Source organism: Girardinichthys multiradiatus, chromosome 15 (genome assembly GCF_021462225.1).
Source record: "Girardinichthys multiradiatus isolate DD_20200921_A chromosome 15, DD_fGirMul_XY1, whole genome shotgun sequence".
Taxonomy (NCBI): domain Eukaryota; kingdom Metazoa; phylum Chordata; class Actinopteri; order Cyprinodontiformes; family Goodeidae; genus Girardinichthys; species Girardinichthys multiradiatus.
Genome location: NC_061808.1, coordinates 22,140,804 through 22,168,547, shown reverse-complemented (window position 1 = coordinate 22,168,547; position 27,744 = coordinate 22,140,804). Strand labels below are relative to the sequence as shown.

The window sequence follows — 27,744 nt, the reverse complement described above, 5'->3', positions numbered from 1 at the left end:
GCTACTCTAAAATGCTAAAATGACCTCCAGCTTGTCAGAAGAGATATGTTGTTCAAATGAAGAAAGAGGTATGAATACTTCTGGGCTTCACTGTAACATTAGATATAGTTTACCAGTATTAAGGGTCTGAATTCCGATCATACCGTTCTTACGGTATGATTCCCTTTTGAAGAGATGCCAAAAAACGTGCTGGACTGATTGGATGGTTTTTCCAGCTGTATGCAGCAGAAAGTAATGCTGCACTCACATTCTCCCACATGTTGCTGCACACTGCCAGTCAGGTGGTTGATAGAAGGCTCCTACACATTTTCACAAGAAAGACAAATTGGGAACATTAAAAGTATTAGGACTCTACCTAATAAGTACTTGAAAATTCCTCCAAAATTAAATGTTTTTTGTTCTAGATAGTTGCTTAAGTCAATACATCAAGGTCAAGAAAAAAAGTTATAGGTAACAATATTGTAATATTACCAAACTGAAATATTTTAGTAACTGTTGCTTTCCCTTTTGAATAATAGCAATTAAATTATGCATTGCAAAATAATTTTAAATGTTTGTGTAACAATCGTAAAACTGGGATTTTTCTACTCAGATTATCATACCATCAGAGTCTCATACTGACCCTGTCTATGTAGAATATCTACTATTTTGAACACAGGCTCATAAAATGCTCTCTGACTGACCCTCAGTAGCAGACTGCCCACTGATGGAAAGCTGAAGAGGTTTCTAGATTCAAGACATCATAAATGGCTTACGAGCAATATGCTTGTGGGCGTTTCTACACAGTAAACATGAACGAGCTTTCACACCCACATGCGCCTTGTGGTCGTTCATCGCTGACAGTGAACGGGGAAAACCACAGCACGTCGTCAATGATAGCAGTAATATAAAGTACGGCCACATTTTCTGCTCCATAACAGCCGACTTGAGGAACAGAAGTGCCTGGCATCCATTGATGCAATGAGTACCTGGAGCACAATGAAACTTATTTAAATGATGTGACACCGTGTAGCTCATTGTTTGGCCAGGAAACTACAGGTTCTATTCATGTCTCCCATTGAGGCTGGAAGACAGAGTTAATTTAGTTTTGGCCCTGACCCACACACAAGAAATCAGACTTGTATAATTGTCTCCTGAGTTAGTGAGAGGAGCTGAAACACTTGGGGTGAACCAACTGACAAGAAAGTTGATTATGATTTCAAAACTGCAGCCAGTTCTCTGCGCTGACCAAAATTTAGATCAACAGTTTCCCAAAGTTGATCCATTTTTCCCCAAAAATCCAACACTCACTTTGCAGGCTCGCCACGTGAACACAGCACAACCACTAATGATGTGGTTGATTTCATTCGCCACCCTCGTGGTTATTCCGAGAGAGGGAGCGGCCAGTATCTACTTACCAATCTGTGTGTGCTCAAATTTAATGTTCCCCAGCCCGCTGGGCGTCCATCTGTGGGTTTATCTGATGTCATTTCCACTTCTTTCCTCGCACACGTGCATGCACTTGTAATATAACAACTCACTCGAATCAGGCTGTGTGCAATGCCATTACTCTGAATAGGTACGCACACAAGTCTGGCCAAAAAAATAAAATGCACTTATTAAGCATACAGACATGAGCGCACATGCATGAACATGCAGAAGACAAGAGCCCCCGAGTACAATAGAGGTTCTTTCTAATTCTTCCTATTCATCATGCAGAAACCAAACCAAACCCACACTGGCACAAGCACACTCACATTTTATTCTCTTAAAAGTAGTGCCTGCATAGATCGGCCATTAAGATATGAGTGTACGAATGGAAACCCATTGGTGGGCTTTTAATTCATTTACCGATTGACTGAGAAGAGTTGCTAGGTTTGTATGGCTGCCTTGAATAGTGACACAGAAACCGATTACGAGAAGGAAGGAAAGATAGAGGTCCGGGGAGAGAGGAGGTGGGGAAAAAATGGGAAAGAGAGATAATGGGAAGGGGGGAACATTGTAGACAGGGAGAGCACTGGTAAGAAAGAGAAGAAGATGAAAGAAGGATAAGTAGAGGCGAACGAGCTGGAAGCCAGACAAAGAGGAGGTGAAAGAAAAAAAAATGCTAGAGGAGAAAGGGAGAGCCACTAGAAGGGATGAAAGATAAAGAAGGGGAGAAAAGGCAATAAGCAAGGGAAGCCAAAGCTATTAAAGAGTGGGGAGAGGAGAAACAGGAGAAAACAACCATTTGCACAAATTGTATAACTCCTGACATATGTAAAAAATACCTTCACCTATACTGCTTCCTGCAAATCACTGAGGGATGGAGATTCTACCCTGCACAGTTTCAGAATCTAGTAACAAGTAAAATATCATTATAGAAATCTGTAATTCCAGTCATTTCTTCCAGCAGTTGTCTTTTCCATTTTTTCCTCTTTTATGTAGACCGATCCAGTTAGAATCAAGGACAACAAAGAAGGTAAAATACTTCTACAACTCAGAGCTTTTCGTTCTGACAGTTATTAATGTATATATTGAGGTTTGCCCATTCTTGGTTTGGGTAAATCAGACGAAAAACAAGAAAATTCCCTTCATTGCCTCTAATTGTTGGTTGGTAGGTCAAATACTAAAAAACTCCCCACAAAAAAGGTGCATCTCTACTGTCTGACAGACAGGAAGGTTTTGAAAACATCACATTTCCAACTCAACGGTTAGTCTGCGGCAGTGCAGCGCAATGAGAAGATCATGGCAATGAGTTTGATGAGGCAGCGGGAAACAAAGAAACAGAAAAAGAGCAAGAAAAGGAGGAGTTGATGTGTATAATGATAATCAGTTGATCAGTCATTGCAAATGACAATAAAAAGCTTCTGCTGCAACCTACAATCATTCCTAATGACGCATTCATCCCAGAATCAGCACACGCTGAGGGGCCACACACATGTTCCTGTTCGAGGCAGGATAATCATTTCTGATTGATAGTCTGAGAGAGGGAGAATGTCCTCCAGCTGTGTCTGTGTGTGTCTGTTTCCAAATTGTGTCTTTGTTTGTGCTTAACCCTCTGTATTCAGATTGCATAAACAAGATCCCTCATGATCTCTGTATTATGGGAATATTATTAATGATATGTTATTAACCACGGAACTGTTGAGATATTCATGGGATGACAAGCTTGAAGTAAAAATCTAATGGCTATACAGTATGCAATATATTTTGACAAAATTTTAACTAAGAACTACATGTTTTATCTTCCCTTTTTTAAAGTTAAAATAAAACTAATTATTCCTACTGCTGCTAACATAATATAACATATTCATCATTACAGCTATAATATTGGTACCTTGTCAGAGTGTGACATTTTTGGACTTTGTTTGTGGCTTTGTTGTTTACTCTTTGCTTAGTTATTTCTATTTTGGGTTTTGGTATCATGTCCTCTAGTTTCCTTATGCTTCATGTGATTATTTATCTTGTTTATAGTTGTGCTTGGAATTGTTTCTATGTTTCCTCTAGTTTCTCTGTTCATGCTTATTCTAGATTTCTTATGCTTCTTTTGTTATTTTATGTCAGTCTGCGGTTTCGTTTGATTCTGCCTACTGTCGTGTTGATTAGTTCCTTTCCTCATGCTTTAGTCTCTGTATTAGTTTCACCTGTTCCTTCAGCCTCCCTGCCTCCGTGTCACACTTGTTCTTAGTTCTTTTGATTACTTGCCCTTTGTTACCCTCTGTATATTAGTTAGTGTAGTTCCTATGTTCAGTGCTGGTTTGTTACGTCACCTTCCCTGCGCCAAGTTCCCTTCGTTTCTCGTGCTCTGTTAGACCTGGACTTCTCTGATACACTCTGCCTGGCTGCCTTAAACATGAACGAGCTTTCACACCCACATGCGCCTTGTGGTCGTTCATCGCTGACAGTGAACGGGGAAAACCACAGCACTTCGTCAATGATAGCAGTAATATAAAGTACGGCCACATTTTCTGCTCCATAACAGCCGACTTGAGGAACAGAAGTGCCTGGCATCCATTGATGCAATGAGTACCTGGAGCACAATGAAACTTATTTAAATGATGTGACACCGTGTAGCTCATTGTTTGGCCAGGAAACTACAGGTTCTATTCATGTCTCCCATTGAGGCTGGAAGACAGAGTTAATTCAGTTTTGCACTGCCTTCTGTTTTGTCAGAGTTTGGACTTAAATAAATCATTGTTTTTGCTCAGCATGCCGTCTCCTCGCCTGCATCTGCACTTTGGTCCGCAACAAAAACCTAAACATATGACATACCTATCACATTGTTAACTTTTCTTTTGATTTTGAAGATATGCCTATAGTTGAAAATGAAGCCTAAACAATAAACAGTTGCTAAATGTGCAGAATATTATACCTTTTTGCTGTTCAATGCTTTATAGAGCAACACAAGCATAACAAGGTGATTTTGGACAACATGACTTTTCATTTTATGAATTTATTACCAGCTAAATTGATCTTTTCTGTAGTAGCCTACTTTCAGCCAGCTGACTGGTAGTGCAGAGTAATAGTTTATATGCTTTGTTAAACTACACTTTTCTCCAATAAAGTCTCAATAAAATATATTATACTTCTTCTCATGAAATAATTGTGAAAATATGATGCATATATTCTCAAAATTGTATTGATTAACCTTTTCCAAACACGTCATTCCAAAAATTTTACCACAATGAAAGAGCCAAAGGTAAGACAAGTATTTATTACAACTTTAAAGGCAACAGTGTATATTAATGAAGTAAATAATAAATCTGTCTAGAAATGTATTAAATATACATCAAACATTTATATGATGGATAAATTCTTTACCTATCCCATTTAACATATTTGTCACACTTTTAAGGAAGCAATGAGATTCTGTATATCTCTCTAAATTAAGATTTGGTATCATCTGCCAAGTTAATTACATGTAATAAATGATTATATTTTTATTAGCCAAATTAAGGTCTATATTTTAATGATTTAGTTATGTAAAAAGAACACAAGCAAGATACATGAAACATTCTCTATTACTACTGCTACCAGGAATGGGAAACATTTTCCAAATAAGAAATTAACTTTCAACATAATTTCTAAGCAGAATTAATATTTAATTTTTATGACAAGTCCAAACCTTCTCAAAAAAGTGAAGGTTTGGACAGTCTAATTTTGAGTTCTAATACCTAACATTAATTTAACGGGGTTAACTTGGGAAAGCAAAAAGAGAAGAGAGAGACATTCAAAGGATGTATGCCCTGTAGAACAGGATGAGATAGTGTCAACTATGAGGGTCAGATGGTTGTCTAAGTTTTCTCCAGCTTCAACAGCGGTTCTGTCTGACCGTGATGGTCACTCATTTTGAGAGGCTGTTGTTTTTGTTACAGTTTATTAAATTAATTGGTGGTGTCTCATTTTGGATCACTTCAGAACCAAATTTGGGTTGAAAAAAACTTCTCTTAGAGAAGATCACCCGACAACGTAAGGTGTGGGGAAAACAAAACTTTGCAAGTACTTCTTTCAAAGGTTAGAAAAGGATAACAAAGCTAATAATGATGCCAACAAGACTTTTATATCAAGCAGATCTCACGAGGCTGATCACACCAGGGTTCAGAATTTAACTAGGCAGCTTCTAGCTAGTTCTGTGGTACCATGTCTCTCTGTGTAAATCTCAGACCTCAGTTGACCTGGACCCAACTAGGACCAGACTCTTTCCCACAGAAGCCAATATAGTTTGGCTGATCAGACGTCTCCTTTCCCCCAGTCACAAGCAAAGTTTGGACAGAGTGTGTCCTGATCAAATTTGCCAGAAAATAAGAACATTTATTTTACTTCTTGTCTAACATTTTTTAGACAAGATTGGACGCCAGAATATAAACAATCTATGATTGTAGATAAAACATTATCTCCAGGCTGAGTCTGTTTCAGAGTCAAAATTTCAAAAATGAAATTATTCTATTGAATGAAAAAACAATTACTCATGTAGAAGGTTTTCCATATTTCTCACTATATAAGGATGAATAATTGTGGATTATTTTTAATAAAAGTAATAAATTCCCAAATTAGCAAAATAACATTATTCCTTCAGGTGGAGCAAACGCATGCTGACTTTCCATGGTCAGATTTGGGGTTTTTCTTTACACTATAAGTTTGTCTGAGATGTTTTCTGGTTTTCAAATCATTACTTTTCTAAATTCTAGAACACCTTGATTCAACTAACTACCCCATGCCTATAGTACAATAAACATTAGGTATGCTTCCTATAATGCAAACCATATAAATTAGACAACCCCACAACAGGTAACAGTTACTGAAACAAAATCCTGGACAATTTTTTGAATAGTTTATGTACAGAGTGATAGCAACATCCCAGCAACAGAAAAACAGAGGAGCAATTGCAGAAATAAATAAAGACAGAGGGATGGACAGCCAGAGAAGCAAAGGGTGGAATGCTCCAAATACCAGACTGATCACCCAGTGCTTCTGACATTTAAATGCCACGTTTACATAAAGAAATGTTTCCTAGGAATATTAATCATTCTGCTTAATTTGCAAGGAAATGTGAGGTGGAGTCATGGTGCTAACAGCAGAGGAGCTGACTGACTGAGGAAAATAAACTTTTGAAGAATATGATCAAAGGTAAAGTTAAAACCATGTTTAAATGCACTATACATAAATACACATTATCTCTTTTTTCTAAACGCTTCCTATTTCAGATTAATTTGGATTACCAAAATAATTTCTAGTTGCTTTAATGCCACAATAAAGAATAAAACTATGTTTTACTTTAAGTTCAGAAGTTTCAGTTAACTTAAGATTATTGTGCCTTTAAACAAATTCTGATTCCTGGTACAATTACCAGATGTCTGAAGGTTCATCTGGAGACAGTGTGACTTAACTACAGAAAAAGCAAAAAAAAAAAAACTAGCAGCTCAGCTAACTATGGACAATAAACCTAAGCATGCCATCAAATTAATTACAAAGTGGCTTAAGGCCAACAAAGTCAATGTTTTGCTGTGGACATGATAACACTCTAACTTTTGCTACCATAATAAAATGTGTGGGCATTCCTGAAAAGATATGTGTGAGCACATGGGCCAGCAAACCTGACACAGTTAAACCAGTTCTGTAAGGAGCAATGTGCCAAAACTCCAGCAAAACTGTGAAAAGATGACCAAAACGCTTTACCCAAGTCATTCAGTTTAAAGGGGAATTCTACCAAATACAAAGGAAATGTATGTAAACTTCTTACTTTAAAATATATTTACAAAAAATATCTTCAAAATGCTCTCTCTCATTATTCTGCCATTTAGGAAAAGAAAAACAAAACCCCAAAAACAACGTATTTAGGTTAATGTTCTGTCAGAAAACGAGGCAAAAAGGTTGTGTTGTTTATACAGTGTAATATCAGGTTTCCACTCTATATTCTCATTTACTTAGGTCATCAATACATGGTAAGGTAGATGAAACCTTTTCAACAGACTAAAGGTTGTTTCAATCTGATTGCATTCTTTTAGTCAATGGTGCAAACATGGCACAGCCCATTGAGTTAATAGGCAAAATCATGCTGTCACCTTGAAACATCTTCACCTTACTGCTGTGGCACAATGTTGTCTTTTACTTGTTCAAAAGTGAGCTGGAACCTCAGTACATTACAGAAATGAAATATAGTTTCAAGCTGAGAATCAAAATGGCAAAAACAGAGACACAAAGACAAGAGGCGAACAAAGGGAATAATTTAATTTTTCAAAGGTAAGATTTCAACTCGGGGGGGGTTTGAAAGTTTTTTCAGGCACTAGATTTATTATAGTAAATAAGGTGAGAAAATTGATTTTGCCTCAGGGCCAGTCCGTTCCTCATCACGTTACTCAGTGGACCCTCTAGAGTGAAGATGAGTGACCGTAATGACAGGCTGGCAGTGCTTTCTCTTCAGCACTTCTTTTATTAACATACTCCCATCTTTATTCATATCGGCTGTTTCACATGACACATCAGGGTACTTACAGAGTGGCACTAACTGGCAAACACAAGCTCCATCCTCTCTGTCCATCTGTTGACTGCGTTGGCAGCCAGATTTATGAAAACTGACATTATGACAGGCTAACAAAAGTGCAAACCCAAGGAATCAAATGCCAGAAAGACAGCAATATGTGAGCAGTGACTAATGTAGTGCCACTGTTTTTAATTTAATCTCTGAAATACTCATGTACAGTAGTCTTCTTTCATAGGGATGATGAAATTGTATTTTATATTCTGTGTATTTTGCTTGTATTCTTTTGTAAAACAATTTTCACAACAATAAAAGGGAATCTAGAAAAAACGTCTTATGTCTGAGTTTTACTCAAGGATTGTTCAGAAAAAGTGACACATAGTACTTACAGAAATATTTTACATATTTTTCCCAAATGCCTCACATATAGTAGGAGTTGTGAAACCTAAAATAAAACAATCATTGTTAGCAAATATGAAAAACCTCCCTGATTTACTGACTTTAAACCAGACACTAAACTTGTTCTGTTGTCAAGTAAAAACAACCATAGAGTTTTGGGTTTTATGTCAAACATTAGACATCTGCTACAAGGTTTGGTCTTGCCATAGTCAAGAGCCATGGTACCACATCCGTAAGATCATCAAACTAAAGAAAAATATTCCTCCAAGTTCAAGACAGAAAAAGTAAAAATATGTTAAGAATATGACAATAAATACCGTAAACCAACGGTAAAAGATGAAAAAGTTGCCTGTCTAGAACAATCCAATAATTGTATGAAATGTATAATATTTTTTAGTAATGCTAACCTTTAATTAAAATATGGACTCAGCACCCCAAACAATTAAGGAAGTTGATAATTTGACGACTTCTATAGAAAGATGGGGTTTTCTGCTAAACAGCTGTTTGCAATGCCTCAGAGCTGTGGTTAACATCTGGCAAAATAATGATGTCTTTGTTTGATAAAGTCATGTTTGTTAGTCTGTTCTCAATACAAGAATGGGATATGGGCCACTCTTTCTTTTAAAGTTCAATAATTGGATAAAATCTGCTTTTGGGTAAACGTCACTAGTCATCTGTTGTCCTACTTACTAGGAAATTGCAATGAAGGCTAAGAATGTGGTTAATAAAAGATAAATAATTTGTGTTGTATCTCATATTTTTATTTTAAGAAGAGTTTTTTGTGAAAAATCATTAAAACAATTGTGCTGGTGGGCCAAATTTGTACCATCCTTGAATTGCGGTCACAAACTCCACAAAATCCTTCCCAGGGGCTGCAAAAAGCCCATTGGCTGCAGTATGAACAAAATGGGGCTAGATCTTTTCATCCGTCTATCCAATGGATTCTGCTTATCCGAGAACAGGCCAGACAGGATATTTAGTTCTGGGTCTTTCCTGGGTGCCCCTCCCAGTGGGGTGTGTACGGAAAACCTCCAAAAGGAGGCGCCCAGGGGGCATGCTGATCTGATGCCCAAACCACCTTAATTGACTCCTTTTGATGTGGAAAGGCACCAGTCCTACTTCAAGCTCCCGTTCGATGACGGAGCTCTTCACCCTATCTGTAAGGCTGACTACGGCGCACCCAGTAAAAAATTATACTGTAATTGAGATTACAGTTATGAATTTTGAGTCAAGCAAGTTGCTTCTCTGTTGATTTAAGTAATGCAGTCAACAATTCTAATACTATTTTAAGATGTTTATTCAGTTTGTGCTTCTATATTAACAACTAGAGCTACACCATATCTCATTGTCACTGAGATATCAGTTTGTTCACAAGAACCCACACGTGTATTGGCTGTCCCATCACTGTTAGACTAGACTACCTGACCACCACAATGTTTTGTATTAACATTTCTTGGAGGTCTATTTGAGAGGTCAGTTAGGACAGTTTGAATAAAGTTATTGGTATACTAAAGATGGGAGCAGTTGAAGTACTGTTATTATTTGTTATGAAGATCAGAACATTGTCACTTGAACACAAGTGGAAAAACAGTCTCCAGTTTGGTTATTTTTTCTGCTCAAATTACCATGACCTATTTGCATTAGAAATAATAATAAAAACACAAAAGTTACAATTGTAACTTTGTTTCTTATATTTTCTGGTTAAGTTATAAACTTCTGTGTAAAAACGAAGAAAGGAAAAATGAAACACATTATTAGCTCTACCCAGAGATTAAAGCTATTCTGAGTAATAGCCATGAAATGCTTTGTAAAATAGCGTTCACATGAACTAGAATACATTCTTCGAGACATCAGTGGTGTTAGGATGGCACAAATCCATGATGGAAGTGGATTCACTCTAAGTAGCCATTAGCTCGCTGGGGAGAACCTCTGTTTCTCTAAACTCAGGTTGTTCAGACAGTAATTTTTAAACATGGATCTCCACAGAACTCAATTTAAAAACAAAAACATCCCTTTAATTTCAGACTGCACCACCAATTGATCAAACCAACTGTATGCATTTTGCTACAAGCATACATAATGTACCACATAAAAGAGCACTTAAAGAAGTATCCAGAATATTGCCTCTTATCTTGTGCTACTGGACCAGAACCCTGCCATGAATTTTGAGGTTTACAGTTAAGGTCACCACATAGCCAAAATGTAAGTGATAGTTTTGCTGTGGAAAAATACAAATCTGCTCTGGTAATTGCTGACTAATCTCAAAAGAGTTTGACAATAACCACTTTATTTAAAATCCACAAACCTTATCTAAAATTTGTCTCCTTTGTTATTGGTGACATGGCTAACAACTGCACTACTTTGCTGTCTGCATCTAAAAGTACATTAAAAAAAACAATGCCGGAGGTTTGCATGTTATATTTAGTGAACGCGTTCTTCCCCTTGCCCACAAATAGACCACATATGTAGCTGCTATTACAGGGAAAGATGCCCAAACAGCTTCTGAATAGATTAGCATTTGATGAAAGGAGCAGCGGAGGCAGTAGGGAAGCGCCTCTTGTGCGTTTGAGAAAGATTTTGCTCTGTTTGATTATGAATGATAGGATAATATGAAAGAGTTATTGCTCTAGACAGTTAAGTCTCTCTGTGACCATTATGAGGCTCAGCAGAGGGATGAAAGTGTATTTTATCCTAAGTAGAAAAAAAAAGGAAATAAGACAGGTTGAGAGAAAAACAGAGCTCTGATGAGAGGGCATGAAGAGATCAGGAGGTGATTAAGATGTGGTTGTCGCTGAGGAGGATGAGACAGAATCGGTAAGTGTTTTAAATGAAGTGTCACATGTCCTCCGCCATATCTCCTTCTTTACCTGAGCACTCTTTTTTCACTCTTGTCTTGTTCATTTCCTCCCATCCTCTTTCCCGATCATATCATCAACCCCCCACTCTCCTTACTCTGTTCTCCTACATATTTAATATGCGTTCATCTGTTACCAGATCTGTTGTCATAAAACAGTAAATTACCTCATCTGCCTCCTCCCATTTTCCCTCCATTACTGCACAGACTCACCCCTCATTTCCTTGTACTTCAACCATCTCCATTTCTAATCTTCCATCTTCCCTTTGCTTCATCTCTTTGCATGTCTTTGCTGTGCCCTCACTTCTACTTGCTTACAACCTGCAGTGCCCTGCAAAAGTCTTTATATAACTAATATGACATTTTTTTAAGTTTTAATCATTAAAACCACAAACTTCAATGCATTTCAGTGGGATTTTATGTGATAGAGCAACAAACGAGCATAATTGTGAAATGATGCATGGTTAAATCAGAGTTGGGTTCTAAAACAATACACCAAGCATTGGATATCTTCCAAAGCAGTGTTCAATCCATCAACTGTAAATGGTAAGAGTATTGGATGATTGAACTCCTACCAAGGCATGGCTGTCCACCTATTCTGATACATTTGGTAATGGTGATATTAATCACTATAAATCTGTAGGAGCTGCAGAGAGAAATAGCTCAGGTGGCAGAATCTGTTGACCGGACCAGTTCCACAAATCTGGGAATGAGAGGTCTTGTTTGCAGTTTGCTACAAACCATGTATGGGATAAATTAAAACATAGAAGAAATTGTTCTAGGCTGATGAGACCAAAATAAAACATTTTGTCTGACCCCAGGTCTGGCCGAAAACATCACTGTGAACAAACTCCTGTCCTTGAAACATGGTGGCAGCAGCATCATGCTGTCTGCATGCCTTTTTTAAGCAGGGACAGGGAAGCTGGTCAGAGTTGATGGGAAGCTGGATGGAGCCAAGTACAGGGCCATTTCCCTTTTAGAGGCTTCAAACTAGGACAAAAAGCAAAATACAGCCAGAGCTGAAATTGAATGGGTATAATTAAAGCAAATTTATGTGTTGGAGTGGCCCAGTTAAAGTACAGACATAAATTAAATTCAAAATCTGTGGACTTGAAGATTGATATTCACTGATGCTCTTCATCCAGTCTGATTGAGTTTCAGCTATTTTGCATTTTGTCTGTAGTTGTGCACAAAAACGTATATTTTTAGAGTTTTATTTGTGAAAAAAATTGAAAACCATAAATTAATCCAACTACCAATTACTTTTCTCTTGGTATTTTAGATCAAATCATAATAAAATACTGTGGCTTTGTTTGTGACGTGACAAAATATTAAAACATTCAACAGGTATGAATAGTTTTGCAGGGCACTGTATTTCTTATGCTCTCTTCTTGCTTCCCTCGTGCCTCATCCCGATCACGCTCATTCCCTCGGCTCTTTGGCTGAGAGTTCTCGCCTGGTTGTGTGACCTTTGAGAACTGCTGATCAAATTCTCCTCCTCAACCCATTACAGGACAGCAGAGAGAGGGAGAGAGGGGCATGGGGTGAAGGAACGAAGGAGGCAGAGATCAGTTTGAATGGATGAGATAGGTAGAAAGAAGAGGCTGGCGAAAGTGGTGGAAGAACAGAGGTGATATAGAAAGTAGAGCAAAAAAACAGGCAGAAGAAGCTGAAAAATGTCCAAAATTGCTTCCATGAGTCACATGAAGAATCACGACTATCAACATAGAAGAAAAAGAAAAATAATCACACTAAAGTGAATATTTGCTCTTCTTCCTTTCTCCCATTTCACATTGAGCCTATATTTATTTCTGCCTTTATCATTAACTTTTATCCTGCTAATAAAATTTATTGTTAACTTAATTAAGTCCACCAGGATGCACATTACCCCACTGTGTTCCGCAAAAGCAGTCCCCTATTGATCTTTTCACACAGGGATCAATTCATCTCCATTGGAGGCTATTAGGGAGCATTTGTGGCTACTTAGGCTACTCCCAGAGAAAGCAGCAAAGAGGGCAGGGGAAGACAGGATGAGCAAAGCAAGAGCAAACAGATAAAGGGATGCAAAGAAATGAAAAGAGAGGGAGAGTGCATGAGACAGAGCGAACTGCGGAGGACTAAAACAGCGAGACAAAATAAGAGCGCTGATGGAAAGGCACAATGATGATCATAGGTGGAAATCTCTCCATTAAATATCCAATTTCCCCCATTCTGGCCCACTCACTGTCATCAGAACTGTTCAATCATATCTATAATAGCCATAATTTCCAGAGTCATTTATGGACTTGAATATAGACTGCACAAAACTCCAACTGAAATTCTCACTCAAATCAACTTTACAGGAAAACTACTTGTATACTTGGAAGTCCATAACTTTCCTGACTACAGACAAAATAGCAGGAAAAAAAAAGACCCAGGGAGATGATGAACTACAGCTCAACGAGTGACTAAACTCTAAAGTATGTTTCTCCAAGTTCCTGCTAGGATGTAACTAAGCAAATACATGTAGGCAGAAATACATTAGCTCATAATCATCAAAAAAACAAGTGTGAATACTTAAAAACAGTTAACTTCATTAAATATGTGTGTAAGCCCACTTGTATTAAGAGCAAGTAATGCTCATTTGTTAACTATATCAATAAGCTAGTCAGAAACATTTACAGTAAGCAATCTGTCCTCAGCTTAAACTGAGAGCTATACATGCTAACACTGATAGCTGGAGACACTTTTAATTTTAAATAAACTTGGACCTCTGCTGCACAATTTCAGAGAGTTCTTTATTTTGTTCCACCATTTTTGAAAATATCTTCATCTACACAGCCAACAGTAAGAACATAGTAGAAAATAGCATGATGACCACTTAGCCTTAGTGTTGTAGCGTCAAGATGTTTATGAGAGTATGAATGTGGAAGTGTTGTGTGGTGTAAAACAAATCAAACCAAAATTGACTGAAATCAGCGGGCCCAGATGTTCCCAGTCACAGACGGGTCATCTTACTGCTCACTCTCACCAGTGATCTGCACTGGAGACCTTAAGTATAGCACTCTGAAACTGCATTTAACAACGATTGCATACATTTGCTTGTGAAAGCTCTCTATGTGAAAACCACTTGTCAATCTGCTACTGAATGGTAGTATACACTTTACTAAAGAAATTGTTTGATTTAATTACAAAAGTCCCAACCTTTGGAGTTAGGGATTTTTTAAAGAAAAGTGATATAGCCTAAAAAAAGTTTCAACAATCTGTCTGTTGACAAGTCATCAACAGACAGATGTTGACAACTTTTTGAAAGAATAATCTGCATAACTCTTGACTTTATGAGAAACTGATGTTACAAAGTGCACAAGTATTACTTTAAGCCAACTAAACAGTAGGAGAGAAGAAACACATTCTTGTTCCCTGAAGGTTTTGTGTTGGCAGATTGACTGAAGGCGGTATATCAAGTTCTTCTCTGTTTTCTAAACAATACACAAACTGGACACAGGCAACTAAACTCCCAAAGGCATGAAAATATTTAGAGTGAAACAACCATCTTTCCAAATCCTTTTATTATGAACAGATTATGTCCGCTGGTGGGTTTACAGTATCAGAGTGGGTGAACAACCTGAACATGAGTGTACCTCAGCCAGGCAGCTTGTAGCTCCACCTGTATGTCACACAATCTTTCATCAGCCGAATGTATAGCAGAAAACCCACCGTATCTTCTAATGTATCTCCATGAGTCTTCTGCTTAGACATCCCAACGTATCAAACCTCTCCCCCGGATTAACGTTGTTGGGAAACCAAGGCAATTTCACACTTTATCCTAAGCTTCTTTGGCCGCTTGATAGGTGCAAAGCATGCCGGCTTAAGAGGCCCTCTGTGCTTTGTTTTCTGTCTGTCTGGAGAACTGAGAGGTCGGATAACAAAGAACAACAAACTAAGGATGGTGTTGCTTGTTTTTGCAGCTGAGCCATGTAATGAGAATTTCACGTGAAAAGATGAGTGCGAAGCAAAGGAACAGATGGCTGGTATAGTGCTTTAATATGATCCCATATTAACCCATGTTAGAGCAAACTGAAGCAGGGAACATTTAATTTTGTCATGACTGATCGATCATGTTAACATCTTCTTTATGCCTGCTCTTGCATTTGAGGTATTTTGGGGAAGAATGGGTAAGTAAATGCATCCCCAGCTGGAGCGAAGACTGTTTATCTTACCGGTGATAAAAGGGGGTAGGGGGCCCCTGTAATAGGCTGGGAGGCCTTTGGTTTTTTTCTAATGACCTCTGTTTCTGTGTGTGTCCATGCTTGCGAGAGGAGCACAGTTGCAGCACCTTATAACTGTCAATAGGAGGACACACTTACACATAATACAACCACACAAAGAAACTGAGAAAGAGAGCTGGCACAGAAAGGCAGTCACACAAAGAGGCACAATGTCACTCATTCTTTTTCTCTTTTCTGTCTTTTCCACTCACTCTCTCACACACAGCTACTACACACACACACTGTCATACACTCTGTGGTGCCAGCTGGGCCCAGTGTGTCCAGTAACAGCAGGTGCTGTCAAGTGCAAGCACAACAGACCACCCTTGACATGGAAAAAAAACACACACACACACACACACATGGGTGGATGCACATATGTCACCACACAAAACAAACTCATATCCACCTTTTTCCTCTTTTAATTCTTATGGTTACTGCTTATATCTAAACTCATATAGAACTGATATCTGATTGTTATGTTATATCTTTTTGTATTCAGACATAAGTGTGTGTGTGTATTCGTATTTGCCATTTGGCTGCAGTGTTACCATATGGTCTCACATTAGGGCTCTCTAGACTCAATCGTGCAGACATTTGTGTGGCAAGAGAATAGAGATAACCCAGAACAATATCTCTTTTTTAGTTAAAGTTTGTTTTGCATCTTCTTTGTTATCCTGTCTCCCTGTCCCCACCTCACTAATGCCCTCTCCCTGTCTTTGCGAGTACATAAATTTAGCAGAGCTGTGCTGACTTCATTAACCATCTCAGCATGAGGCTCCAGTGGCTGAAAGATAATAACCCCAAACACACACACTCGCACACAAACACCATACGCACTCCACACTGTGCGCTCAAGAGCAATGTATGTATAACTGATTACAATTTACTTCATTACAACAAAGCACTTGGGATTCTAGCTATATTCTGATTAACAGCTTCTTCACACCCTTAAGGGAGTTTTTATAATGGTGCAACTTATTTGGATTTTGGTGCAAACTAGGCTGCAACCCTGAGCAAAATAATGTAAAATAAATAGAGAAATTGAGTTGCCTTTAGGTTTAAAAACACAAAAATTAGGTCTGCTGATGTCTAAATGTGATTGAATAATGGCAAAGGTTGTCATGCATTCGGTAGCTCTCATTTAGGAACTTCTTTCATGTGAAAAAATGAGGTGAAGACAAATCAATGCAACATGCGTACCCTTTGATTCAACTGTAAAAAGAACAAATATTTTTGGAGATAAAAAAAAAAAAATATATAACTTGGTTGCATAAGTCTGCAAACCCTTAAACTAATACTTTGATAAAGCATATTTTAATTCAATTTCAGCATTTAGTGTTCTTGGATGCTCACCTAACTTTAATATTAGTTAATCATATTACCTGGTAGTTAAACTGTCCTGGTAGAATATCTCAGATATTTCCATTCTTTAGGTAAAGCCACCAAAGTTTGCAAAGAGTTGACAACAGCTTCAAAATCAGCTCAATGTACAAAGGTATCAGTCAGAAGGAGAAGACAAACAAAATCCACTGTGTATATATATATATCATCCCTATATGTCACTTCAGTTAGAGACAACAGGATACAGTACACAATCCCGAGTAACAGTTCCAATAGCCACCAAAATCCACAGTGCTCCTGACTTCTTTAGCAACAATATGACAAAACTTAAGTTAGCCATTTCTGCTAGCTCTTTTTGAGAAATAGGCAGCCATAATGACGCTTCGGCAGCAACTACCTAGAGGCTTGACCTCAGCCAATAGGAGAGAAGCTGAGGCGGTGACGCTGGTCCATAGACTGCCCCCTCTGTCTCAGTCCTGCCCCGTTAGTATTTACAGAGCATGTTGAGGAGGAATAGACAATACAGAGGCAGAGTGATGTAAAAAATAAAGAGGGAAATAAATGGGCTCAGTGAAATCTGTTGGTTAAAAAAATATTACAGGGATATATTAGAGTGTAAAATATATCAGTGCTTAAGAAAAAAAGGATAGTGAAATAATTTGAAAAATAATATAGTTTTGAGGAAAAAACGTGTTTTAAATTTGAGTGGTGATAAATATGAAAGAAATAAAAGGGGTAGAAAAAAATAAAACTGCAAGAAATTCACTCATTTTAAATAAACAAAAAAAAAGTTCAAGACAAAAATATATGATTTGAAAATTAGTGGTTTAAATAAAAAATAGTAGATTAAAATAGGAATATATATATATTTATTTCTGATAAATTTATCCATTATTGAAAAAATCTCTTCTTTCTATTATTTTGTTGCATTTAGCTAGAAATATAAATGAGTGTGCCATTACACTTATTCATATTGCTAGCTACATTTTGGCCCTGTAATTATTTTATTGAGTCATTTATTTATTTCTGTATTTATTCTTAATTATGGCAGGAATGGTCTTCCATACAAAGGAGGTTTCTGAGGTCATTTACCAGACTATTTTCAGAGGACATTTGTTTTGTTTGTTTTTCTGTTAAGACTTAACTATGAATCATTCAAGGATAAAAATGTTTCTAAGCTGAAAGGATATGTAATTCAGATCTAATTATGAGCATAAAAGCCATGATAATTTTGGGTGTTTTATGATTTATTTGACCTGCTAATCTTCCTGAGCTTAGTGATTATGACTACAAGATGCAACTGATTTTTAAAATCAAAAATGGTGCACAAATTTGGATTTATTCTGGATGATTTCAAATAAACTGGAGTTTGGTCTGCACAATATAGAGCATATGCAGGTCCTTCTCAAAATATTAGCATATTGTGATAAAGTTCATTATTTTCCATAATGTCATGATGAAAATTTAACATTCATATATTTTAGATTCATTGCACACTAACTGAAATATTTCAGGTCTTTTATTGTCTTAATACGGATGATTTTGTCATACAGCTCATGAAAACCCAAAATTCCTATCTCACAAAATTAGCATATTTCATCCGACCAATAAAAGAAAAGTGTTTTTAATACAAAAAACGTCAACCTTCACATAATCATGTACAGTTATGCACTCAATACTTGGTCAGGAATCCTTTTGCAGAAATCACTGCTTCAATGCGGCGTGGCATGGAGGCAATCAGCCTGTGGCACTGCTGAGGTCTTATGGAGGCCCAGGATGCTTCGATAGCGGCCTTTAGCTCATCCAGAGTGTTGGGTCTTGAGTCTCTCAACGTTCTCTTCACAATATCCCACAGATTCTCTATGGGGTTCAGGTCAGGAGAGTTGGCAGGCCAATTGAGCACAGTGATACAATGGTCAGTAAACCATTTACCAGTGGTTTTGGCACTGTGAGCAGGTGCCAGGTCGTGCTGAAAAATGAAATCTTCATCTCCATAAAGCTTTTCAGCAGATGGAAGCATGAAGTGCTCCAAAATCTCCTGATAGCTAGCTGCATTGACCCTGCCCTTGATAAAACACAGTGGACCAACACCAGCAGCTGGCACGGCACCCCAGACCATCACTGACTGTGGGTACTTGACACTGGACTTCTGGCATTTTGGCATTTCCTTCTCCCCAGTCTTCCTCCAGACTCTGGCACCTTGATTTCCGAATGACATGCAGAATTTGCTTTCATCCAAAAAAAGTACTTTGGACCACTGAGCAACAGTCCAGTGCTGCTTCTCTGTAGCCCAGGTCAGGCGCTTCTGCTGCTGTTTCTGGTTCAAAAGTGGCTTGACCTGGGGAATGCGGCACCTGTAGCCCATTTTCTGCACACGCCTGTGCACCGTGGCTCTGGATGTTTCTACTCCAGACTCAGTCCACTGCTTCCGCAGGTCCCCCAAGGTCTGGAATCGGCCCTTCTCCACAATCTTCCTCAGGGTCCGGTCACCTCTTCTCGTTGTGCAGCGTTTTCTGCCACACCTTTTCCTTCCCACAGACTTCCCACTGAGGTGCCTTGATACAGCACTCTGGGAACAGCGTATTTGTTCAGAAATTTCTTTCCGTGTCTTACCCTCTTGCTTGAGGGTGTCAATAGTGGCCTTCTGGACAGCAGTCAGGTCGGCAGTCTTACCCATGATTGGGGTTTTGAGTGATGAATCAGGCTGGGAGTTTTAAAGGCCTCAGGAATCTTTTGCAGGTGTTTAGAGTTAACTCGTTGATTCACATGATTAGGTTCATAGCTCGTTTAGAGACCCTTTTAATGATATGCTAATTTTGTGAGATAGGAATTTTGGGTTTTCATGAGCTGTATGCCAAAATCATCTGTATTAAGACAATAAAAGACCTGAAATATTTCAGTTAGTGTGCAATGAATCTAAAATATATGAATGTTAAATTTTCATCATGACATTATGGAAAATAATGAACTTTATCACAATATGCTAATATTTTGAGAAGGACCTGTATATCATTATTGCAGCTTATTAATATTGCACATAGATGTGATGCTTTCCATGTCATTTTGCATTCAGCCTGTTTGATGGACCCCTGCTGCTGTAGATGTCTACAACTGAGACAGGAAATAGTGCCTGTGATGCTAAAGTTTGTTGGTATCATAATTATTTTTTTATATATGGCATAGCATGGCACAAAGTTTCCCATTTCTTTAATTAGATATATGAAACACAGCAATGACAAGAGTTAAATAGACACTGATTGTGCATCCCCAACTAGACGCAATATTTGAAATTAGGTTAAAAGGTGCAATTTGAAGATATTCCTGGGTTTGAGGATATTTTTTACTTTGAACATCACTGTAAAACATGGCAAAAAGACGAACACCCAGAGTCTTCTAGAGTGGTGATGCACCTTGTCGTTTTTGTACTAGTATTTTGTAGATCTTATCTTGTTGCGTTCCTGGTCCAATTATCAATACAAAGTCCACAAAAGACATTGGATATGCAAAACTCTTTGTTATTCCACAAAGTCAGAAGAGCATCTATTACAGGCTCTTACATTATACAGCAAAATCATCATCTAAAGACTCCATTACTCATATTGTCACACCTGAGACAATTACTAGGGTAGCTTAATGCAAATCACTGTGCCACACAGCCTTCTAAGGAGAAATGTAGAACTGGCTGCAATATATGGAAGAATTTGCATTCCCCATAATACAGGATTGCAAGCCATGCCCACAAAAATGTTATATGATTTCTGAAAGCATGGCTGCACAGCAGGCTGGCTAACACTATCATGTGCAATATACTTTAATGGTGAAGTACAAGGATTGGACAGAGAAAAAGCAACCAACTTCATAAGAAAAATGTCAAAGTATAACCAAAGTAGGAGTAATATTGTGTATGTGACATGTTCTCACACTAATATAGTAAATTTGGATATGGGACATTTGGCTCCTGAAACAGCTGGTGTAGTTTTTGCACTCCCAAGTGCAAGAATATTTTCATTTAAACCCTGTGATGTAAAGATCAACTTCACCCAACATTCATTAAAAATGACATGCTGTCTACATTGCAATACACTGAACACCTCTTATGCCTCTCAGCTTCAATATTCCACCATAGCAGCAACAGGTTTGTGGTGCTTGCAGTTTACCATGAACACATCTGCAGCTGAGCATAAGGAAGTATCAAAAGTTAAAAGTATTTATCGCACTTGCAGTTGAAAGTCTAGTTGTTATAAAGCTGTTATTTTTCACTAGTATATTTCACATTTCTTTTTTTCTAGTGTAGAAACAATATTTTGACGCTGCACTGAATAAACCCTGGTGAAGAAAAGTTAAACTGATATTTATTTTATGCCTTATTACCCAATTTGTCAAGTTGTCATGAACTTGTAATAAATAGAGCAGTATTTATAAATCCTGTTTGGTTAAGTCCATAAAAAATAGGCTTTTCCACAAAATTGTTATTGTCTGTTGTTAAACAGGATTGATTCCCTGTTTTCTATACATATTTTCTGGGCAATGTTTCTTAGCATGGGCCAGTTTTCTTTCCATCCATCCATCCATCCATCCATCCATCCATCCATCCATCCAAGCAAATAAAGTAAAAATATAAGAGAGCTTAGAATGGAGCCTTGAGGGACCCCACATGAAAGAGGAGGATGAGAAGAGGTAAAATTAATCATGACAGAAAAAGTTTTATCTGTCAGATAAGAAGTGAACCATGTCAGTGCTGTGCCACGGATACCAACAAAGTGGTCCAATCGGCTTCCCATGCATGCGTGGGTTATCCTTCTACAGCTATGCAGATGATCTACAGATCTAGTTGTCCCTGAAGCCAAGTTGCAGTAAAGCTCTCAATTCTCTACTGGATTGCATTACTGCTGTCAAAAAGTGATTGAAAACAAAACATTTTGGCTCAAACTAACAAAACAATAATGTATTTTATTTGACAGCAACGCCACTACAGATATCATTACTTTGACCTTTAATCTAGCAGTGTCAAAAATGTACGGGTAATATTTGATAAGGATTTCATTTTCATAAATGAAATTGACTCTGTGGTCAGGACAAGCTTTTTTTAGTTGTGTCTTTTGGCCAAAGTTAAGTCCTTTTTAAATTGACCTAAGCTACAGAAGGCCATTCATGCTTTTATTAGCTCCAGACTCGACAGTTGTGATGTATGTGTCTTCCAGTTGCGCCTAAATCGCCTTCAGCTTCTATCACCCAACCAGGTCTTTTTAGAAGCAAATTGGAAAGGCATTTGTTCAGAAAGGCTTTTAATGTCTCTTAGCTCATTACTTTTTAATTGAATTGTTTTTTTTTTCTGTAATCCTTTTGAGTGTTTTTATGGTTTTATTGTTATGTGCTTTGCTCTCTCTATTTGGATGTTTAAAGTTCTTTATAAATCAACGAATTAAATAAAATGAAATTCAATACGGGTAGTTTTTATGCAGTGACAACCCACAACTATCAGATTTGTTTATGTATTTTTCGGGGCACTAAAATCCTCTTCTCATGTTTCCCTCCCACAGGTCAGTGTGTTGGAGCGTCAGGTGATTGATTTCCTGGGCTACCAATGGGCTCCCATCCTGACCAACTTCCTACACATCATCGTCGTCATCCTGGGGCTGTTTGGCACCATTCAGTTCAGGCCCAAATATGTCACTGGAGTGAGTTCTGAACACATAACACACACACAGTAAACTATATCATGAATTTACCTTGTTGTTTAGCATTACTCTGGTCCCTGCTTTAAGAATTAAGAAGCTAAGTGATGCTGTAATCACAGTTTTATAACTGGATCTATTTATTCTGCAGAGCCCCAATCTTAAAACATATCTCCACTTTACTCTTACAAACAATGTTTAGTTAGATGACTGAGACAATGAAAGCTGTATATCTTCTATCTTTTGTTAGTTCCTTTCTATAAATCTTTTTTCATGTCCAGGAACTCACAATCCATTCTCTCTCGCTGTCTGTTTTGATTCAGGAGATTGGTTGCAGTCTTTGGTGTTGTTTTTCTTTGCCTTCATTTTAACATCAAAACCGAAGCCTCCCTCTGTCTTTTTCTTCTTCTTCTTCCTCAATCTCACTCGATCCAATAGCAAGACATGAGCATGTTTTCCTTTTAATTCTACCAACCAAAGCTTGTAAGATCTTTTTTCTGTGTCTGACTCCTCTTTCCTCGGTGTGTCTCCCTCTGTGTGCAGTATGCAGCCTGGCTTGTCATCTGGATGACCTGGAATGTTTTCATCATTTGTTTCTACCTGGAGGTTGGAGATCTGTCCAGAGTAAGCAAACATTGTTTTCCTCATTCTCATCAACGCATTTCTGCTGCACATGTCCAGAAATAAGAGCCACTCTTACTGCGTTGCAGTGTTGCATCATTACATGGTGGATTTCAGAGGTTACTAAGTTAATTTTAAGATATTCTGACTGAAAAACTAGTGTTGGGACTGTTCAATAAATTCTTATGTAAAGGCAAAGCCCAGCAGTGCATTGCTCTGTTTAACAAGTGTTGCTCTGTAGTCTAATATGTCTTCGTCCTCTCTGCTGCAGTTGTCTTCCAGAAAGCAATAACCACTTTCTTGAGAAATTATGTTCAAATGTGGGCATTTACCTTAACAGCCCTGCTGTCACTAATACCAAATTACTCAGTGCGTATTGGAATGCTGGTAAAATCATGCTAATGTACTGCATAATACAGTATGTCCCCCAGTGAGAGTAATATTTGTTAAAATTTGCATTGCTTGGTTGATTAGTGGCAAAAATTGCTAAATATATATTTTTTAAATATTCTCCACTGGATTATTTTTTGCACTAAGAAATCGAAAGACGCAATAAAAACACAGCTGTGTCCTGAAGTCTGAAATTCCACTACAGGATTTCACAAAACACTTGTCAGAAAAGCAGGCTCAAAAAAAAACATTTCTATAGTTGCCATAGTTCCTTTTGAGTTGAAGTTGAGACATGCCTCAATTTACAACTATAATAGCTAAACAATTAGAAACACTGAAAATGCTAAATTTTTACTGCTGACAAACTGTCTAAACTGAAGATGATTGATCTTTTAGAAAAGTCTTACTAGTAGCTTTAGGTTGTTAGTCTTTATCTGTGAGAGCGGATATAACATCTAAAAGAAATATTGGAACATTGCCTTTATCATTTTAATAATTATTAGAAGTTGCGGTTCATAACGGTACACATTTCCTTGCATAAAATGACTATGATATTGATATTTCTAGCAGTCTTTGGTATTTATATTAGCAGTTAATGTGGCAAGTATTTGTAAACATCAGTGTCTGCATGCATTCCCTGAAGAATGTACATCAATACCTTAAATCTGATATTTCCAAAAGCCAGCAAGGATTTCTAAAGACAATTCATGCAGCCTTCTTGTGATTTGCAGTCTCGCTCACTGTTTAAAACTTGCAGCCTGAATGAACAGCAGACTTGTTTCCAAAGGAAATACAGTTTACATAGATTCCTACACTCTTCATGCCCCCAATTACCCTTTGTATTTAAACACCTTGGTTCTACTGAAAATAGTTAACTTTGTTTCTTCTTCCATCAGTAACAACATTAACACTGAAGAGTGCTGCTGGATGCTCTCTTAAGTATGGTGAATTCAGTTAACAAGCAAGAATCGGTTTTTCAGTTTCTGCTTTGCTGGTCACGGATTAGGGTTAATCAAGCTGAAACCTGACCCATTCCAGTCACCAGAGTAGTTTTTTGTGTCTCTTAAGAAATCCGATGATCTTTAAACATTTCAAATTTCAAGATAAAGCATTATTTTTAACATTATGTAATAGATTAGTGCATGTTAGCTTCGTGGGTCTTCTATTGGAAATGTTTAAGATTGGTAAAGATCTGAAACCGTTTAGACCACAGGTGTCCAACCTTTTTGCCATTTGGGCCAAAATATTGATATTGAAAGTACTCATTGGCCACAAAAATCTGAATTGTTTTAATAAAAAGTTTCTATTTTACCTACAATAAACTAAAAATACAATATTTTAGTGAAATAAATCAAATAGTTTAAATGTTGGAGAAATGTAGGTCTAGATCATACAGATCTGAAAATAAGGACTTTTGCTCAAATGACGTATTAAAGACAGGAATATAGTTTTCTAAAGTTTTGGGGTTAGACGTCTTGTGGCTGAGCAGCAAGAACCGGATCTGGCTCACTGTTTCTTCAAAAATGCTTGCTGTATTTTGCCAAGTTTACAGGAAAGGTGTGCCCACGTCTGCTTCTGAGTAAATGTACCTGACTGTTTGTGGTCCCATTTACTATTAAATCAAAGTGAAAGCAACTGTGTGGTTAAATAAAAGAAAAATTATTTGTATTGTACCAAAAGGTTTCCATTGAAAGAAGAAATTAATTTCTCAGTAAAAATCTTGTCCTAAAAATTTTAAAGTGTCAATCTGCATAAACCACGTGTGCAGACGCACCAAATTTGCATCCATCACAAAATCATTCTAAGGGCGGTAAATGGCCCCCGGGCCGCACGTTGGACATCCCAAGAGCTAATCTAAGCAGCTTTCAAGCACTTTGAATAAATAAATAAATGATACCAACACAGCAAACAAATATATGTCTAATATGCAAAACTGTCTGCTAAGTTTGTCCCATGAAGTGGATGAATTGTTACCACATAAAAAAAAAAAAAGAGTTACAAAAATATTTTCAGATTCTTTGTTTGGAAATGCATGCTAGGTTGACTAATGGGAAGGCAATTGTCAATTCTCCAGACAGGTATTATTTTGAAAGAGCCATGAGGGGAAGCATTACCTGTTACCACATTTTATAGTGTAAAGCCAGGTGCAGATTAACTTCAAAATCCATCAATCAGTCAGGACGTATTTGTAGAAATCTTCTACAGATAGAGAGCAGATCAAATACAGGGTACGAAACAGAAAACAAAATTACATCAACAGAAAAGAGTGACACCATTTGCCCACAGAAGAGATTATGTTCTGAAACAAATGAACAATCAATAGTAATCATAGAAATATAAGGACAACAGAAGAACTGATCTTTAAGCAGTTTCACAAGTCACAATGACCATATCAAAACTTGGCTTTTGACCTTTAGCTTTTGAAGTGACCAGAAGTTTGTTTGAAGAGAAATGGTGTGGAATTCTGTTTAATTAACACCACATCTGTTTTGTTAATGAATAAATAGCCATGTTTTGGCCCTGTGTTGCACAGTTAAAAGCAGCAACAAATTTTATGAAATTCCAACAAATTCTGATCCAACAGGGCATAAAAGAAGTAAAGATAAGACAGTTTCTAAATGTTTATGGTTGTAAACACTATGGTTTGAGATTGAAGCTAAAGGTTTTGCTGTGCACCACCTACCAAACTAAACTTTGAGAATCTGAGTAGAGCTAGAGAGAGACAGATGGGTGCATGCAGGACAGGCCAAAAATCTTCGAGATTTACACACTTTTGCATGAAGATTATATGAAAATTAAAGGAATGAAGTGAAAGACTTGTCTGCTATTGCTATTTTCTGTACAAGGTGTAGCTTATATGATATTTACTGTACAAGTTGTGGTATCTGCCACAGGCTTGATATGAACAACTAAGAGAATGCAACGTGCCATTCGTTTCACTAGACCTTCTGCTGAAATGTTACATCTGGGTAAATATTGGTTTGATGAGGGGGTATTAAATTTCATATGATATGCTTTGGTGAATGTCACAATAACAATCTGATATATACTGCAACTCAGCAGTGTTAATGTCTCACTGCTTTGGGTTTATTGCAAAAGCTGGCTTTACCATCTAACAACCACTTTACCTTTGCAAACATCTTATGCAACAAGTATAAGCATCACAAAATATTCTACCAGCATAGAGAGCCTGAATGCATGGTACCTAAATAATTAGCTAATATCTGTTGCAGTTTAAGCTATTTTTTGCAATGAATTTGCAATATTTTGTGCAGCCCTAATAATGACTGCTGATAGGTGAAGAAACACTGATTATCTCTTCATCACAGCAACCTGTCAGTTGGTGGGAAATATCAAGCTGCAAGTAAACTTTTGTCTTCAGTGTTGATGCGTTACTAGCTGATTCAACAGATGGGCTACTGTAGATCCAACTGATCAAGAAGGTAACCCTTGTTTTGATAGATAACATCTCATTTTGTTGCAAAGTAATCTGGACCAAAGTTAAAAGGAAGAAGGTGCTCTGATCTGTTCAATCTTGTTTTCTTTTATATCACCTGGATGACCTGGTGAATGTGCATCGCATACCTCAGGAACACGTGGAACCACGATACACTATGGACGAAATCAAACTGGCTAAGGAAACTTGCTTCAGACAACGCTCTGCTGGAAAAAAACAAAAAAAAACAAAAACTAGGATCCTTTATTTTCTTTGGATCTTACTTTTAGAAATACCACCTACCTAAGATTAGATACTCCAAGATCTAATCTGCTTGAAGGTGGAAAGCTCACAATTTAGGCTTGTTTTGCAACCTTGCAGTCATTGAGTCCTCTACAAACCTTTCTGATTATTAAAGTATTCTTGGGTGAGCTATTGCTGCTAAATATGTGATCATTTTTGATGGTTTGCACACATTTTGAGTTGAAGTGTAGTCTGTATGTAGTAGTATGTAGTTTCTTTTTATCATAATTTAAACTAAAAGCAATCAACTTTGACAATTGATTAAAGCAATCAGTGCCTCCATAAAAAGTCAAAATTGTCATAATTGAGGTATTTTGTGGTGGACCAGAGGCAGACAAGCGCGGAGGAAGCAGAGTGGGATCAAACTCCAACTTTAATTTTAAGAGATAACTCACATGAAGGCGAGGTGCAGGGTGACAAGATAATCCAGTACAAAAATCCAAAAGACATCTCACGAGGACATGGAAGAGACATAACGACACCGCGTGGAACAAAGGATGAAGGCAAACTTAAATACAGACAAAGGTGGACAAGAA

General features: G+C 37.5%; 1 protein-coding gene and 1 long non-coding RNA gene across 5 annotated transcripts in view; one reads left to right on the top strand and one right to left on the bottom strand.

Moving 5' to 3' along the window:
* The window catches only part of nkain2 (sodium/potassium transporting ATPase interacting 2), a 151,538-nt gene that overhangs the window by 57,220 nt on the left and 66,574 nt on the right, over positions 1 to 27,744 (top strand). For all 3 annotated transcript variants that reach the window (XM_047387777.1, XM_047387776.1, XM_047387775.1), the window contains 2 exons: positions 22,324 to 22,461; positions 23,002 to 23,082. In XM_047387777.1, the coding sequence (XP_047243733.1) occupies positions 22,324 to 22,461; positions 23,002 to 23,082 (219 nt within the window). The remainder of the gene's footprint in view (positions 1 to 22,323; positions 22,462 to 23,001; positions 23,083 to 27,744) is intronic.
* On the bottom strand, positions 100 to 27,744 carry LOC124881885. 2 transcript variants are annotated; one of them, XR_007041771.1, is made up of 4 exons: positions 27,604 to 27,744; positions 27,055 to 27,132; positions 25,584 to 25,668; positions 100 to 299 (listed from the first exon to the last, which is right to left on the bottom strand). It is a non-coding gene; the product is annotated as an uncharacterized LOC124881885 (long non-coding RNA). The 2 variants fall into 2 exon arrangements; XR_007041770.1 differs by lacking the exon at positions 27,604 to 27,744 and having other exon boundaries at positions 27,055 to 27,587.